Below are 16,287 nucleotides of genomic sequence, written 5' to 3' on the forward strand. Positions count from 1 at the left end.
GCTGGCTGTTTTTATGTTGCTTCCCTCAGCAAGCTGGGTGACATAACTGAATCAAATGTTCTGATTCTCCCCAAATGTTTTATTGTCTGGACTAGACAGATATTGGCCACACTGAGCATTGATTGACTTTTGGAGAAAACTCCGACGACCTTTCATGTCTCTACGGTGACACCGGCTCTTTTCAGCTGAGGGTGTCGATACAGCAGCTGTGTGGGTGCTACAGCGGGTGTCTCTGCAGCACCCACGCAGCCAAACCAATACGCTCCATTTCATGCAGCGAGGCCACAGCTGCTCGGCTCAGCGCTTCACGACGGGTGCAAAGCAGCTGAATAGAAATGATAAAGAAACCGGAAAAGATGAAGTTAATTGTGAGCTCAATAAAACTGCAGGATTGTACAGTTTGCAAAGGAGCTGTCACATAAAGTCGGTCCACACATAAAGGCCGCTCGCCCACACACAGCAGCAGCAGCAGCAGCAGCTCTGAGTGTGAGGTCGCCTCCCCTCCGCTCGCTCTCCATGTACATCTCCAACCTGACACGGTGGAGGTTGCCGGCTGAGTCACCGTTTGCCTCTGATGTCACCGCAGACAGAATCACTAATGAACCAGCCAATTTCCAACCAGACCTGCTCTGGGGCTGCTTTTCTGCCGGGTTTAAAAAAAATAAAAATAAAAAAAACCTTCCTCCTCTGCTGCTGTGTATCACAAGCAGCCTTTTGAGTGCTTTGAGTGACTTACAGCTATAATTACAGAAAGCACAGTCCACTCCCGGCTGTATGATTAGACGGGAAACAAAAGTAGTGTCTCACAAAATTCTGCTTGAAGCAAATTTCACCAAACAAAACCCAAATGTTTCAGCACCGCTCCTCAGCCCGAGAGCACATCTGTTGCTCTCTGCGTCTATAAAGTCAGTCGCCACTCAGCTGTGAATCACACAAGCTCCCGTTTGAAGGGCGCCGAGTCATGAGTCGCGTCCTCTCGGTGTGTCCGAGGATGTGCTTATGGTTGGTGTGTCGCCAGAGCAGAGGCTGGGAAGTGACGCGTGATGTCATTCTCTATCTTTGGAGTCATTAAGCGACCTGTCAGCTTGCATTAAGGGAAACTGTGCGGGCCGTGGTCGGAGCGGGTTCTGGTCTTTGTGTTGCAGATCATTTGAAGAGCTCAGTTGCAAAAACAGAGAACTCTATTTTTGTAGATTTTTTAGAAAACTTGTTGTTTGTTTGAGATAATATCAAACTGAAGAGTGGATTTGATTCAGTAGAAATGACATGACAGCAATAGAGATGACTTAAGTTTGATTGGTATTGTCTCAGGTAGACGCTGGAACAGAGGGTTTTATGAAGGTTTCTCTGTTTTTATAAACGACCTCTTCGCTCTGTGTTTAATGCACAAGAAAGTTGGAGACAAAAAACAAAAAAGTCGTCTTATTACAAAAGAGAAGTCTTGGGCACAAACTGCACGAGGTGAAGAAGCACAAATAAAGCGACAGAGGCCACGCGGTGATTCATGGTAATCAGAAGCGGTAATCTTCTCAGTCCGAGCTGTGCTTGTGAGCCACAAAGTACATTTTGTAACTTCTGACTCACATCAGTTTGTCAGAGCTAATCCATTATCAGGCTGTCATTATGTGATTACGCCACTACGGTGACACTTATTGTTGCGCTACGAGGAGCCGCAGGTTGTTTATCTGGCGTAATCACGGTACAATTTGTTCTGAAAAATAAGGCTCTAATGGTAGAATTTGGCAAGAGAAATTAATGATAGTGGTGCTAATGCAGCATGTGTCCCAGATAGGAGCCGGATGAAAGGACAAACCAACATGACGGGTCTGAGGAGGGTGAAGGGCCACCATGTGCTGCCAGAACAGCTCCGGTGCTCCGTGGAATCGATCGGCAGAGTCTCTGGAACTTCAATCATCCATCTAACACGGTCAGATCTGGTCGCTGTGAAGGCCATGACTTGTGATTCACGTCACTGTCACACAAGTCGAACCGTTAAGTCAGCCCTCAGGCTCTGTGGATGATGGGAGCATCGTCATCCTGGAGGAAAAAACATTTCATCTCAGGATAAAAGTGATCACTTACATCCATCCATTATCTATTCACCTTAATCCTCACTGGGGTCGTGGGGGGCTGGAGTCTATCCCAGCTGACTCAGGGTGAAGGCAGGTTCACCTGGACAGGTAACCAGTCTATCACAGGGCTACACTTAGAGACAGACAACCAAGCACACTCACATTCACACCTACGGACTATTTAGAATCACCAATTACCTCAGCATGTTTCTGGACTGTGGGAGGAAGCCGGAGAACCCGGAGAGAACCCACGCTGCACGGGGAGAACATGGAGACTCCACGCAGAAAGATCCCGGGTGTCCTCGCAAACCGGCGACCTTCTAGCTGGGAGGCGACGATACTAACCACCAAGCAGGCCCTGATCACTCACAACAACTCTATATTATTTTTGCAGCGACTCCTTCCGCTAAAGGGAGAATTAGTCCCAGATCATAAAATGCCAACAACAACGGAGCCACTAGATCTCTTCACTGTCCATCATTCAGACCTGAACTTCTCTCTCTGTGAATGTCACTCACGACTTATTGAAGATATAGGGCAGGATGACTCATGTGACCGTGGCACTATGGTTTTTGTAATGCCCATTCATGCACTGTGACCCCACCATATTACCCCTCTCTGTGGCTCTCGACAGTCTGATCACGTCCTGCGTTGACACTCTCAGTGGAAATATCGTTTTTCTGTTTGTTCTTATATTCTGCAGTAAAGCACAAACATCAAATGTTTGCTGTTGATCTAAATCCACAACTTTATTTACTGATGTCTTTCTCATGGATCCAAATGCAGACGTCACTTTAGTCACACTTTAGTTGAGGAGTGTTTGTTACTGAAGCTCCTGTCTCCGATAAACGATAAATCCTTTTTCAGTGTCACTTAGATTTTTTTTTTTGTCTCGACACAAAATCAGAATCACCTGGTCAGAGTTTGATTGTTTATTCCTGGAGTTTCCTTCAATTTCTCACCTGTCTGAGGTACAAACCTCCACATTCATCTTTTTTCTGTACATTTTGTTCACACTGCTCTAAATTTCTTTTTTTTTTAGAAGTAATCTTTAAAAGGCAAGGCTGGACACATTCAACATTTTCTTGTCAACAAAATTAATGATCTGATGAACAAGTCTTACGTCTGTGACTCCAACCTGATCAGGACTGTTCTCCTTTGCCACGGAGCTAAAACTATTCAGTTTCCATCCTGCCGCACCAGGTTCCATCATTACATGAGGGATGTTAATTGTGAGTTAATCCTGCATATTGTACATCAGACCACTGCCAGAAGTAATCAAACCGAATGTGTCGCCAACGTCTGAAATATTCACTGTGTGTGTAGCGAGTAATAAAAGTCACTGTGTCCAGTTGTTTGGTAAAATTACTGAAGCGTAAAACCTGTCATGGTTCTTCGAAAGAGACCCAAGAGCACAGCAAGAAGAATAAAAACAACAAGAAAAGGAAGGAAAGACAAGAATACGAGAAAAGAAACAGGCAAACAAGGCGCGAGGGGAGCAGGCTGAGGCGGAATCGACAAAACACAAGCCAGGGCAAATAACACCAGATAAAAAAGAAAAGCAAAACAAAACAACCAAGAAAGAACACAACACTAGACAGCTAGACTCAAGGCACTAAAAGGATATCTGGTAGAGGAGTAGTGGGAGACTGGGGTCCTGTCCACATGGAGCCAAGAGATTTTTGAAATGTGATTTAAAAAAAAAAAAATTGTCTCCACCTTTGCTCAATAAATAAATCAATCAATCAATCAATCAATCAATCAATCAATCAATCAATCAATCAATCAATCTCCATTTCAACATTTCCGTTGTGTTTTTGTATATTCATTTATGCAACAACGGAAATGTTCCCAAGAGCGTTCCAGGCCACCAGACGGTGATCTAACTTCTGAAGCGTTGTTGGCTAATAGAAGTCTGACTGAACGCTACCATCTGAGCCTTCTGGTTCTGGTCGCTAGCAAGCACGGTGCATCAAGGAAGAGTGGAAACATAGACATGGACTGATTCTGTTACTGTGCAAACATGGTAAGGTTAGTGCTTGCACTTTTTTGGCCACAGAATTCCATCCATCCATCATCTATACGCCGCTTCATCCTCACTCAGGGGGCTGGAGTCTATCCCAGCTGACTCAGGGTGAAGGCAGGTTCACCTGGACAGGTAACCAGTCTATCACAGGGCTACACTTAGAGACAGACAACCAAGCACACTCACATTCACACCTACAGACAATTTACAATCACCAATTAACCTCAGCATGTTTCTGGACTGTGGGAGGAAGCCGGAGAACCCGGAGAGAACCCACGCTGCACGGGGAGAACATGGAGACTCCACACAGAAAGATCCCGGGTGTCCTCACCGGGACGCGAACTGGCGACCTTCTCGCTGCGAGGCGACGGAGCTAACCACCGCTCCACCTTGCAGTGATAGACCGGAATCGCTGCATGTTTATAAAGTAGATAACATCACAGAAAGGAGAAACCAACAGTTCTGTTTTCCCTGTGAAGACGTTAGCAGTGCATTGTAGCAGAGTTTTTACCCTGGAAGCTTTCAAGCTCAGTTGTCAGTGACCTAAAACTGCGTCTGCATGTGGACAAAAGGCTAAAATGTATAGAATGTGTAATTGTGCAGGTTTGTCTGGACATGATTGGGAGTTTATTTACTGATCAGTAGAGTGGGAACACGTGATCAAAAGCTCTTCAACTACTCCTCTGTTAGGGAAGCTTTAAAACTGTCACATATCATCATTTTATCACCACATGCTGATATGACATCCTGATCATGAGAAAACCTAGAACACTATCCTGCTCCTCTGTGCAACCAAGAAGCCGTTAGTGCCTCAGCTGCAACAAACCGTTACAGTTCAGGGCCTGTTTGGCTGAACTAAGATAGAAGACAAGTATGTTAAACAAATTAAAAATGTAAATACTTAATTATTTATAGTATGTGGAGCCCCCATTTCTCCAGTCATGGTAGCACCTGTTGGCACTTGGAACCAACATGCACGACACAAGTTTAAAAATGCTTATAATGAACCTAATAAATTCATCTTTCATTGTTTTTCTTTGTTGTGATATATGGCGTGTACTGCACAAAATACGTTTCTAAGTCTCCTTACCTTGAGCCATAGTTGTGTTGTTTCTGTTGAGGTGCAGAACTTTGTGAAAACTTCAACCGCAGTGAATAAAAATCTGACTGGAGGTAAAAAAAGAAAAAAAAGCCCTGCTTGGGGTGTAAAGGGTTGATAAACAACTTTTTGTTTAAGAACAACAACAACAAAAACCAATCAGTGACCTTCAGGATTTTTTTTCATATAAAATATTTTATTCTAAACTTTCAGAAAAGTGAGTCATGATTTGAAGTGACATACCAACATTAACATATTAACGTACTGGAAACATACGATGCTATACTGTTATTTAAACCGAAGCAGAGCCTGGGACAGCGTCTGACCTAGAAACACTGGAAGGAACATTTAGAGTAGCATGCAACACTTGCCAAAATGATGTTGTTAAAAAATGTGCACAAGTGTGCACGTGACCCCATCAAATGTATATGGGCACATTTTTACACGTGTGTTTACTGTAAATTAGAAAATTACAGAAGAAACAGTGAAGCTGTCCTGAAACATGACAAGTCTCACTTACAAGGTTCTCATGCATACATTTTAGGCAAATGATCAAATCCAAACCAAAGCTTTGGTTCTTTAAAAATGGTTCTTGATGCCGCTGATATATTTATCCTGATTTTCTGAAACCCTTTTATCCACCGTAACCATCAATCTGACTCTTGTGATTCTCTTTTTTTTGAATCAGTGAGGGCCAGAGCTTTAAAAAGCCTCTTGTTTTCACAGCATCTCCTCTGAGCTATTTCAGCTCCTTTGCAAACATTAATCACAGCGTTAAACGATGAATGTGCTTACATTCGTAATGAATGCCGTCATGAATGGGTAGATACATTCAACACGCCTGAACTGGGATTTTGATTTGAGCCACAGACTTAATTAAAAACTGTCACCTTGGGAAAATACAGAGGATGCCGTGTGAAAAACGCTTGTGTGGGTGGAAATGAAATGAGTTTCCTCAAACCCCCTGATACGCACACATTCCTTATTGCACATGCACGCTGACTGTCACAATCATGCACGCTTGTCCCCGTGTGGGCTTCCACGACCTGACATATTACGCAACACTTCTTCGACTTACCGCGGCGCTGACAGGCTGTCAATCACATGGCTGACTGGGAAAAAGCAATATGACGACTTTTAGGGGGGCTTCGCTCTGAGAAGCTACACTAAGGCTGGGCAGCTCAGCTTCCATGTGCTGGGCTTTCTCTTCATCCACTGCAAGTCCATACAACACACTGTAAGTGCGTGGATGCTATTTATTGTGTTATAGAAATGCAACAAAGAAAGGCAAACGTAGTGATGCTTTCTGGAACCTCCTCCCTTATTTTTTATCGTACAACGTCTCGGTGACTCCTCTCTGACTTGATTACGTGTGACAGCTGTTGACCTTACAGTCGAGCTCTGCACGAATCACTGAGGACGACCTTTCAAGAAAACCACGAGACTCAGTGCTTAAAAAAAGACAAAGCAAACCTGATGATAATAATGGCGTGGGTTGTGTTGCACCAGGTGATCGGGAATCAAAGCTTGATGGTAAAGTCCTGCTAGTTTCACGCCTGAGTTGGACCATTAAAATGTAAGAGACATGTAAGGTCGTAAAGGCTTTAGTGTAAACTGATTGTTATGAAACTATTAAATGTAAATGAAAAATGTGTTCCAGATTTTGAACGAATCACTTTTTTTTTTGGCCATTGAGGCAAACCTACGGAAGCCGAGAGCGGTCGTTTTCCGCTACTGTTCTTTCTTCGCCGTTTTCTCGAGATAACGAGTTAATTTTCTCGTTATCTCGGGACAACAAGAATCGTTTGTGTTTGCCCGCTTGTGCCCAGGATGGAATCCCAGGTGTGTGCAAGGTCCCACACACCTGGGATTCCATCCTCAGTCACCAGCGGGGGGCCAGAGGACAGACCAGACCGGGCACGAGCGCTTCATCGTAAGCTGTCGTGCCCGGTCAGCTGTTCTCATGACACGTCATGTCGGAGTTCCCGGTCAGCTGTCTATATAAGATACGTCACACCAGGAAGTCCGACAACTTCTGATGAAGGCTGAAGTGACAGCCGAAACTGTCAACGGGATAATTATCTCGTTATCTCGGAAAAATGGCGTTTAAAAAAAATGTGTGGACATGAATGCTCTAGGCTTCCGTACAAACCGGACTGTTTTGAGATATTTTTATTTTTGTGAGATCAAATTTGAAATCCTCCCAAAATGCATCATGAGACAAACTGTGTTGTCACTTCTTCTAGTCTTTTAGATGAGAAATGAATTCAGAAGCAAACACCTCCTCACATACACCTGGATGTCAATTATTAGTTGCAACTATTTGTTTTTTCGTAAGTTTGTTTGGTGCAACCTCTTTTAGTTTAGTGATGTTTAAAACGCCACTTTGTGAGCACTTAAGTTATAAATAAGCTGAGTTTACCAAGAGCTGGTGCAAAGGGCTTAAGCTGTATAGTTAAGGAATAAAATTATACAGAATCTTGTTGCCCTGAAATGTACTTAAAACACAAAAATGTAAAATCCAAAACATACTATAAACATACTTCTATATATGATAAAGCATAAACTATGGTACAGATGTTTGGCATACAGGCGCACACTGTAGTGTTCTGTGATGCTACAGGCGGTACATGGCACTGACAAATCGACTGAGAACATTGCAGCATATCTCGCTGGATAAATGCACTGAATAAAATCCATAAAAGATTCACAATCCAAACCATTCGACTGGGAGACAGCAAATCCAGAAATATCCCGTATGCTGGCATAAAATGCCATCGCAGGAACGCCATGAATTAAAAATGGACGAGGTTCAAATGAGAACAGTTATGTTCTTTGTTATGTTCTGAATGAACGTTAAATGGTGCCTGAATGGCATTGCTGCTATTTTCATAATTTTCAATCAACACTCAGCTGCGTATTTGTAGCATACAGCAGCGCTAAATGTCAAATGATTCCGTCATCTCTCGATAACTGGAGTATTTTCAGTTGAACAGTCGAGCAGTTCCTCTTATGTACTATCAAAAACACACTTGACACATAGAGGCCTTGAATGTAGAAGCACAAGGTAGAGACTCAATGCGACAGCCGTGAATATTCCTGTGAGTTAGAAAACCACTGAAACCAAACTGAGTGCACGTTTGAGTTTCAATAACTGCACAACTGTGGTAATAAAGTGATATGTGCACACCAGAACTTTCTCAAGTTTGGACCTCTGGTGGAAAAAAAAGTGCCTGAAGAACTGAAAAATGTAATTGTGAGACAAGATGAGGTGAATGTGTTTGGTTCAGATGGGGTTGAGCATGTTTGGCATTAACGCTACCAGTGAATGCATAGTCCTGAAAGTGAAGCACAGAGTTGGGAGTGTGATGATACGAGGCTGCATGAATGCAAAAGGTGCTGAGGATATGACATTTACAGATGGAACCACGAGTAGCTGTAGGTATGACAAAAATACTGACTCCCAGTCTGCAAAAGGTTGGCAGAAGAGGAATATATTTCAGTGTGCCAATGATGCAAACACACTGCCAAAATTACATAAGAAGAAAAAAAACTATGACCTGGACGAGCATGTCTCCTGACGTAAATCCAACAGAACAACTTCAAAGTGTGTGAAGTGAAAGGCAGGGCAACAAAACCCTTCCAGCAAAGAACAGCTGAATAAAGAAAGGTCTCCAAAGAATGTCAGACAATCTCTAAAGAAATGAACTGGTGAGAAGGACGGAGTCTGTCATCGAAAATAAAGGTATGGAAACACAAGATTTGAACGTCAGTAATGAACGGACTGTTGACTTTGGGAGTTTTATTCTTAACACAGTAGATCTAAATTGTTGGAGTAGAATTTCACATTAGAGCAAACACCTGCTGTTCAACTGAGAGGTGATTCAATTTTGACACATTTTAGTGATTTAGAGTCGCTGCACTTCGCACAGCAAATAAAGGTTTCTGATAGCATACATTCAGTATTGGCAAGACATAACAGACCTCATCTTTATCGGCTAGCTCGAGCGTGAAAAGCAGAGTAGAGAAATGCCTCCGAGCTCGCTACGGTACCGTATACGCCGGGGGTTTACTTGGAACGAAAAAATAGCATCGACGCACCGAGCTTCGTTTTTCAGTTTCGTAGAGGGGGGGAAAAAAAACACATTGCATTTGGTTCAATTTCAAGAAAGCCTGCAGGTCAGGATTGAGAAATAACATAAAGGACTCGGGATGCTTTGATCAGACGGGAAACCTATTTTCTTCTTTCGGGAAAGCAGGCTCATTACTTTGGTATAGGGGGAGAGAGGGGTTTGATCAGGAAGCCTGGCACTGTGTGGTTAATGCAGCTATCTGAGCACATCGAGATGGGAGATGAATACCTCAAACGTTAGACAGAGATGATGTTTATCCAGTAGTTATCTCATTCAATCAATCTTAGCTTGGTTTCTCCACTCATGTGTCATGCATACTATATATTCCTCTTGAAATAAGTTAAATAAAAATCTTGTTTTCTAAGATTCCTCCTAAGTATTTATTACTGCTGTGCTCAAATATAACAAGTATGAGTGGACGGACAAAGCGTTGCTCATTCTGACATGCGTCCTCCATCCTCACATGTTCGCTGTGGTCTTAAGTAAGGCACAAGTGGGTTATTCTTTAGGATGAGAAGCTGAATTTCGGTCATGAAGGATCTAAGCTGTCAACATTCGTCTCTTTAGTGAGGGCAGACTGACCGGCGAATGCAAGGCATATAAATCGATACTGCAAGAAGTGTAAACCCAAAGACAAAAGTGACATTCCTCTGTGTTAGCACGGGACTCAGAAACCAGTGTTCGACGATGCGGTGTTTTCAGCAGTGAGGATCCTCTTTATCTGATGCAGATTTCAGGGCCTCTGGAAAGAGATGAGAACAGACACATCTATTGCTTCCCAAGTTTGATGAATGCGTTTAGGTCCGCGTGTTTGACAGGAAATAGGAGAAGAGGCGGTCCGGCGTGTTGCCACCTCAGCGTTTCCGTCCTGCTCATGAAAGAAGTCTGCTGCCTCTGATGCAGTCATTTGTTCCGAACTGGATCATGCTTTTGATTTGGCTCAGTCACTCGCACGGCTGTCGATCACGTTGGCAGGGACGTAATGAAAGTCTGACTCCTTTCATAGAATGAATGCACATGAAGGTACGCAGCTGGATGACTGATCTGTGTTTAAGTGATCGGATGATTGGAACGCAATGAACGCGTACCTCATCGGTTCAGTCAATAAGCACAAAAGTGTGAATCTATTTGAAACATCTGTCCACTATCAGTTCCCTAAATCTCACTCTCATGCTCCTCCTCATTTGAGATTCTCAATGATGGCGATCTCCCGCCGGTCGGCGTAGTCCGGGCTGAGGCCGTTCAGGTAGAGGCTGCCGTTCCTGGTCAGGGCTCCTGGTACAGGACTGAGGGAGAGAGTCAAGCTGGGGTAAGTCTCTCTGTCCTCGCACAGGTTGGCTGACAGCGTCCTCTTGCCAGGGGTCATTTCCTGGTTGATGGACGCATTGATACCCAACTCGGATGACAGCTTGCGCTTGATGGATGCAGCACGCTGGAACTTGTCATAGATGTCAACGCTGAGGCGCCTGCGGGTCTCTTTGAACTCTGCCGACACGTTTGCTGTCCACTCGGCTGCATGTGCACGAAACTCCCCAACCTGCAAGAAACAGAACAGAGGTTGATGTCTGCAGGTGATCGAGCACAACACAAGTCCTCCGCCATGCACATGCTGCTATTCGTTTATTTGTATTTAGTTAGCATGTGGGTTAAATACATCAGGGTATTGCTGCCACCTCAGAAAAACTGAGTGTCACATTATAACATGAGAAGTTTATTAGTACAGCAAGACGGTTTTTTTTTACATCATGTACTACATCAATATACTACTGATGTGGTTCTAATCTCAAATGTTTTCAGTCATGAGGTGATGCTGCTATAACATGACACTCACGTTTGAATGAGCGGATGAGAGGTGCGGCGAACATATCATTTGAGAAATACGCCTCATTTACATGATTTAAGTTCATCTTCATGCCTGGGTTGAGACATGATGGATTGTGATAAGTCTCGTAGCCATGGAGCCTCCAGTGCCCTTCCAGCTGATGAAGGAGAAATAACCTTCCCTCTGCATGCCGACACCGTGACGGCATATCTGTTTTATGTACACATACTTATCACGGTATCATCCATCATGTGCAACGACAGCAGCGTGTCTTAACCCAGGCATGATGTAGAACTCAGCCAAAGCATGTAAATGCGACATATTCCTCGTTCAAGCATGAGTTTGAACGTCGTACGTTTTACTTTGTTGTGATAAGTCATCTCCTGTGATGAATTACCTGTTACACGCCCAAGTTTCTAAACAAGCCAAATCAGGAATACTTCCCTCAAGGAAGTTCAGCTTTTGTAGTTTTGATTTATGGCGTTATAACTTTTCTTATACGCCACAAATGACATTTATGAGTTTCTCCTACTTCCTGCCACGGTTGAGCTGTTTTCATCGAGGTGCAGGACTTTATATTGCAGTGAAAAATGAACCCACAGTGAAAAGACTGAGACAGAAGCAAAAAAAAAGAACCCACCAAACTAAACAGAGACTGTGGAGGTGTGTCAACATGATTTGTAAAATAATTATGAGCTATCATGGGCGCGCCAAATCCCTGTCTTTCTGTTCTATTCATTGTCAGCTTGGACAGGTTAATAGAAATAACCTCCTAAATGTGAACGGCTGACCAAGAATTAATGGATCCCACTCTTGTGATCATAAATACCATGTCCATTAATTTGTTCAGACTGCTGTTTAACAGCTCTTCCCTCGAGCATTCTTCCACATGTCTTGCCTGCCCTCCAATTAGCGATGCCCCTGAAAGTACTTCATAACCTTCATCTATTATTTGCAGTAAATGGTCATCCATCACCGAGGCGAACGGCAGATGTGGAGATTAATGGGGGGCGGAAAAAGAAAAATCTGTACCTGAGGAGATCGTTTTTTTGCGATTGATGTGGTGAGGTGTGGATAGCTATATGTGACCTGCCATTCAGCGTGTGATGCAGTGGTATGAACAAATCTGTAAGAAACAATGGATTTAAACTGCTCACTACCATATAGTCTAGAAAACCTTTATGGAACATCTGTAACTTTTTGTTGTGATTTCCGCTGTGTAACTATGAGGCAGCGATTGCATTTCGAGGCTGCAGACACAATCTTACACAACCATCACTCGAGATAAGTGCAGGAGGTTCAAGCAATAAATAAGAAATTACCTTTTTTTGGTTGAGCAGTGTGTGACCCTTTGCCTTCACCATATACTGTAGGCTCGGCGTGTTTGTTTAGGGTTTTTTGAAAGGTGACGGGCAGAGAAAGAAGCAAATACATCATTGATTCCGCCTTCATAATGCATTAGGCCTCTCTCTCCGGGCTGCTTATTTATTTATGGGGCTCTGAGGTGTGCCTGTTAAAGCACTTGAATTGAAATTTATGACACATGACTGACTGTATGTGTGTGCACACTAAAGCAAAAACGCCACGCGCCTTCCCCTCCGACCGTCTTCTCACTTTCCCTGCCTGCTGCTCATCCACCATCCCTTCCCCCCCCAGCCTCCTGAAACCCGCTCCCTCAGTAATGTAATTCTCCACAGAGCTCACAGCCTCCACAGCTGTACTCCTAATTATGCCTGTGGAAGGATTCCCACCGCAGACGGCCATACAGCCCCTTCAACCCTTTTTTTTTTTTTACAGTCTATAGGATGAAGAAATAAGATGAGTATGTTGCTGGCTTATGCAGGAGGGTGCATGTGTGGCTCTGCAGCGTTTTACATGTAAATAATGAACCTGCCAGAACAGCGCGGTATCTTATTACTCAGCACCAGCCAGTGCAAACACACCAAATATTTAATCCAACTCCTGTACGAGATGGCATTTACTTCACGGGGAAAAGGCAGGATGGAGATTCATCACTTCAGATTTATGCCTTGCAGAGTGAACTGCAAAACACTGAGGTATTACTGTGTCGCTGTGAGGGGAGTCGGGCTGCTGAGGAGGTGCAACGGGTTCAGCGTTAAGCAGCAGCTGCAGCAGCATCGGCGTGAAGAGGTCTAATGCATGTGGAGTGGCATTAGAAACTCTGATGTGATGTTCTCTTTAGAGGTGTTTCAACTCTGACGGTCCTTCAGCTGCTGCGGTCGAGTTGCCAAAGCAAATTTAAGTGATGTTTACTCAGAATCACTGCATCTCTGATATAAACATGACAGATAATAAAGTGTTTGCTTGAACCAGACCAACATTTTTGCACTACTGGATGTAACCATTAAGCCATTAGGATGAAAAAGAAGAAGATCCATGAAATGCTTTGGGTTCAGAGGGTTGAATATGACATGTTTTAGCCATGCAGCTGAAGATGAAGACCCACTCTGAGCCATACATACATATACACACTGTACTGCGCATCGTTTGGCAGGCTGAAGTACTGCTATCAGTACGAGCATCTATGAGTTTCAAAAGGCGCCTTCTAGAAACTTTCGTGAACAGATCATTCACTTTAAGTGGCAACTGATTGGGTCCGGTTCTGAACTTCTATCCCTGGGTCTCTTTTTTCATTTTGCTGTATCTCCTATCTCCATCACTTCCATTTGAGGACTGTTATCTGTTATTCCCACTTGGGCTCCATCGCATCACGACTACACAGCTCCCACGGACAACGCTGAATTACAAACGGCCAAGAGCCTCGAAGCCCAAAACACACACAGGGTTCTGCAAGAATCACACGTAATTAATTGATTTTAATCGTGAATTCACAATGTTGGTGGTTAAATATTGGTTTCAAAGTATTTTACATAGTTAGGTAATCTTCTCACTGTGCTCTGTAGGTTGGAAAACTCTGGTTTTAACACCTTCACATCAGTATTTCAACTCCTACAGTCCTCACTTGGTGTACAGATAAGAGCCAGCCAGCTAGTTTTTGCCTTGAGCGTCCATAAAAGTTAATCTGGTCATGTTTAGAGAGATACTGGGGAGGCAGAGAGGCACAATATTTCAAGCACTGTCTCTCAACAGCCGTATGTCAGAGTTTAAATCTGTCTTTATGCTTCAGATCAGTCTTTAGTATTATTGATCCAGCTGTGGTTCATCAATGTAGAACAACGTATGAGCCTCTTAAGAGTCTCTTTCAGTGACATGTTTTGTGGGTCAAGGGGATGACAGAGGTTGGTTCTTGAGAAGTATAAGTAGGAACTCTAACACTGCTGACCATGTGCTAAATGAAAAACACAACTCTGTCCTGTTACTCAAGAATACTGATGTTGGACTGTCATGTCTTGCTGGATCTGGATCTCCAGATTTATCAGGTAGACAAAGAAAATGTCAATGAGCACCAACAACTGAACATGAAGCCACAAACAGATGATCCCCGACTCTGAAAATTCTCCCGAACTTCCTTTATATCAAAATGAAATCCAGTTTTTTCTTCTTTGCCTGAAAAAAAAAAGGTTTCTAATTCCCCGTGTGCGTGACCTTTCTGTTACAGAGCACTCACCTCTTCTTTAGTCTTCTTGGAGATGACCCGAAACCAGTCTCCGATCATGCTGAGCACTGCAGCAAAGTACGCCAAACCCACCAGGATCCAGAACCACACCACAGGTTTATAATAGTCGAGATACTCAAGAGTCTCTGACCCACCTGCAGAACAGGACACAAGTGGGTTATGAAAGGTTCTTACATCCTCTTACTCAACGGTGTCATTGTGAGAGGAAGCAAGCAGGGTTGGTTTTAGTTAGAGAATAATGAGTGAAGGCGTTAAATAAAACGCGTCCTTTACTTTCATCCTCGTATCATTAAATGAGCCTCAGTGTTTCTCTTTTAGTCCGACATGTCTTTCTGTTGTTGCCTTTTATTGCCCCGCGGCTTTAAGTAGAACAACTATGAAAGAGTACATAGATTATAGAAAGAGAACATGAGGCCAATAAGTGAGACTAACGTTGCACCAGATCACATGTATAATAGAACATTATTATATTTTCCTGGCAATCCGTCTGTGTGATGTTGGTGCTCTAATATTATACAGAGTCATATAATTGATCTGACAATCCATGTGTGCCTTTCAGTGTACACCACTGGCAGACGGATCACATGTTCTTCTTCAAGGCAATGGAATTAATTAACTGAGTGTTATCGGTCATATAATCACTAACCCTATTTCTGGCACCAAAAACTAATGGAGGATGATGTGACACCATTAAGTGTTACTTAACAGTTATATAACAGCTATGTATGTCTTCAAGAGAATATTTATATATATGATGAGAAATTTTAGAAATGAACCCTCTGAACCCCCCAAATACACCGATGGGTTTGAAAGACACGTTATCTTTAAAATAAATAAATAAATCTTAAACTGTAAAAACAGACATAATTGTAAGATAGTCAAATTTAACCTCTTAAGACCCGAGCACTTGTTTGATATGCATTTTTTCTTTCTCTTTGCTATTTGAGCCGATCAAATAGCAAAGACAAAGTAAAGATTTTAAAAAATCTAAAGAAAACATGTATATATTTATGTATAAAATGTAAAAATGTATAAAGAAATAATTAACAATAATAAAACAATAATAATAATAAAATAATAAAAATGCTAAAAATAATGAAAAAAATTAACTACATGTGGATGCAGGTCTTAAGAGGTTAAAAATGAGCAAAAATAAAACATTGGCTCCAATCTCCTTTTATGTGTACTTTTATACTTGTTGCACTATTTCTTATATTTATATGTACATTTTTCTGTATAGTATGTGTGTATCTCTATTTGTAAAGCTGCTGACAACAATTTGAATTTCTCCACTGCAAGATAAATAAAGGCTGATCTTATCTTGTCGTAAAAATATCTGCACTATGTGATGCAACTGTGAAGTCATTAATAAATCAGCTGTGATCAATGACACAAACTCTTTCAGGTGGAGTTGGTTGACTGCAGGCTGTGGTTAAAGTATGGATTCACATTGAAAACATAAGAAGTTAAATATTTACAGTATGTCACGTTTTTTTGTTCCTGTACCTGTAACACCTGTGGGTACAAATGGTGTCAT

General features: G+C 42.7%; 1 protein-coding gene across 1 annotated transcript in view; it reads right to left on the bottom strand.

Annotated features, from left to right (window-relative positions):
• Positions 1 to 8,617: 8,617 nt before the first annotated feature.
• kcnk2b (potassium channel, subfamily K, member 2b) overlaps positions 8,618 to 16,287 on the bottom strand; it is a 33,580-nt gene continuing 25,910 nt past the window's right edge. The window contains exons 5-7 of the mRNA XM_008298757.1: positions 14,742 to 14,875; positions 10,636 to 10,867; positions 8,618 to 10,602 (exon numbers count right to left, since the gene is read on the bottom strand). Coding sequence (XP_008296979.1) covers positions 10,511 to 10,602; positions 10,636 to 10,867; positions 14,742 to 14,875 — 458 coding nt within the window. The 3' untranslated portion in view covers positions 8,618 to 10,510. The remainder of the gene's footprint in view (positions 10,603 to 10,635; positions 10,868 to 14,741; positions 14,876 to 16,287) is intronic.

The sequence above is a fragment of the Stegastes partitus genome, unplaced genomic scaffold, assembly GCF_000690725.1.
Source record: "Stegastes partitus isolate 25-593 unplaced genomic scaffold, Stegastes_partitus-1.0.2 Scaffold1348, whole genome shotgun sequence".
Taxonomy (NCBI): Eukaryota; Metazoa; Chordata; class Actinopteri; family Pomacentridae; genus Stegastes; species Stegastes partitus.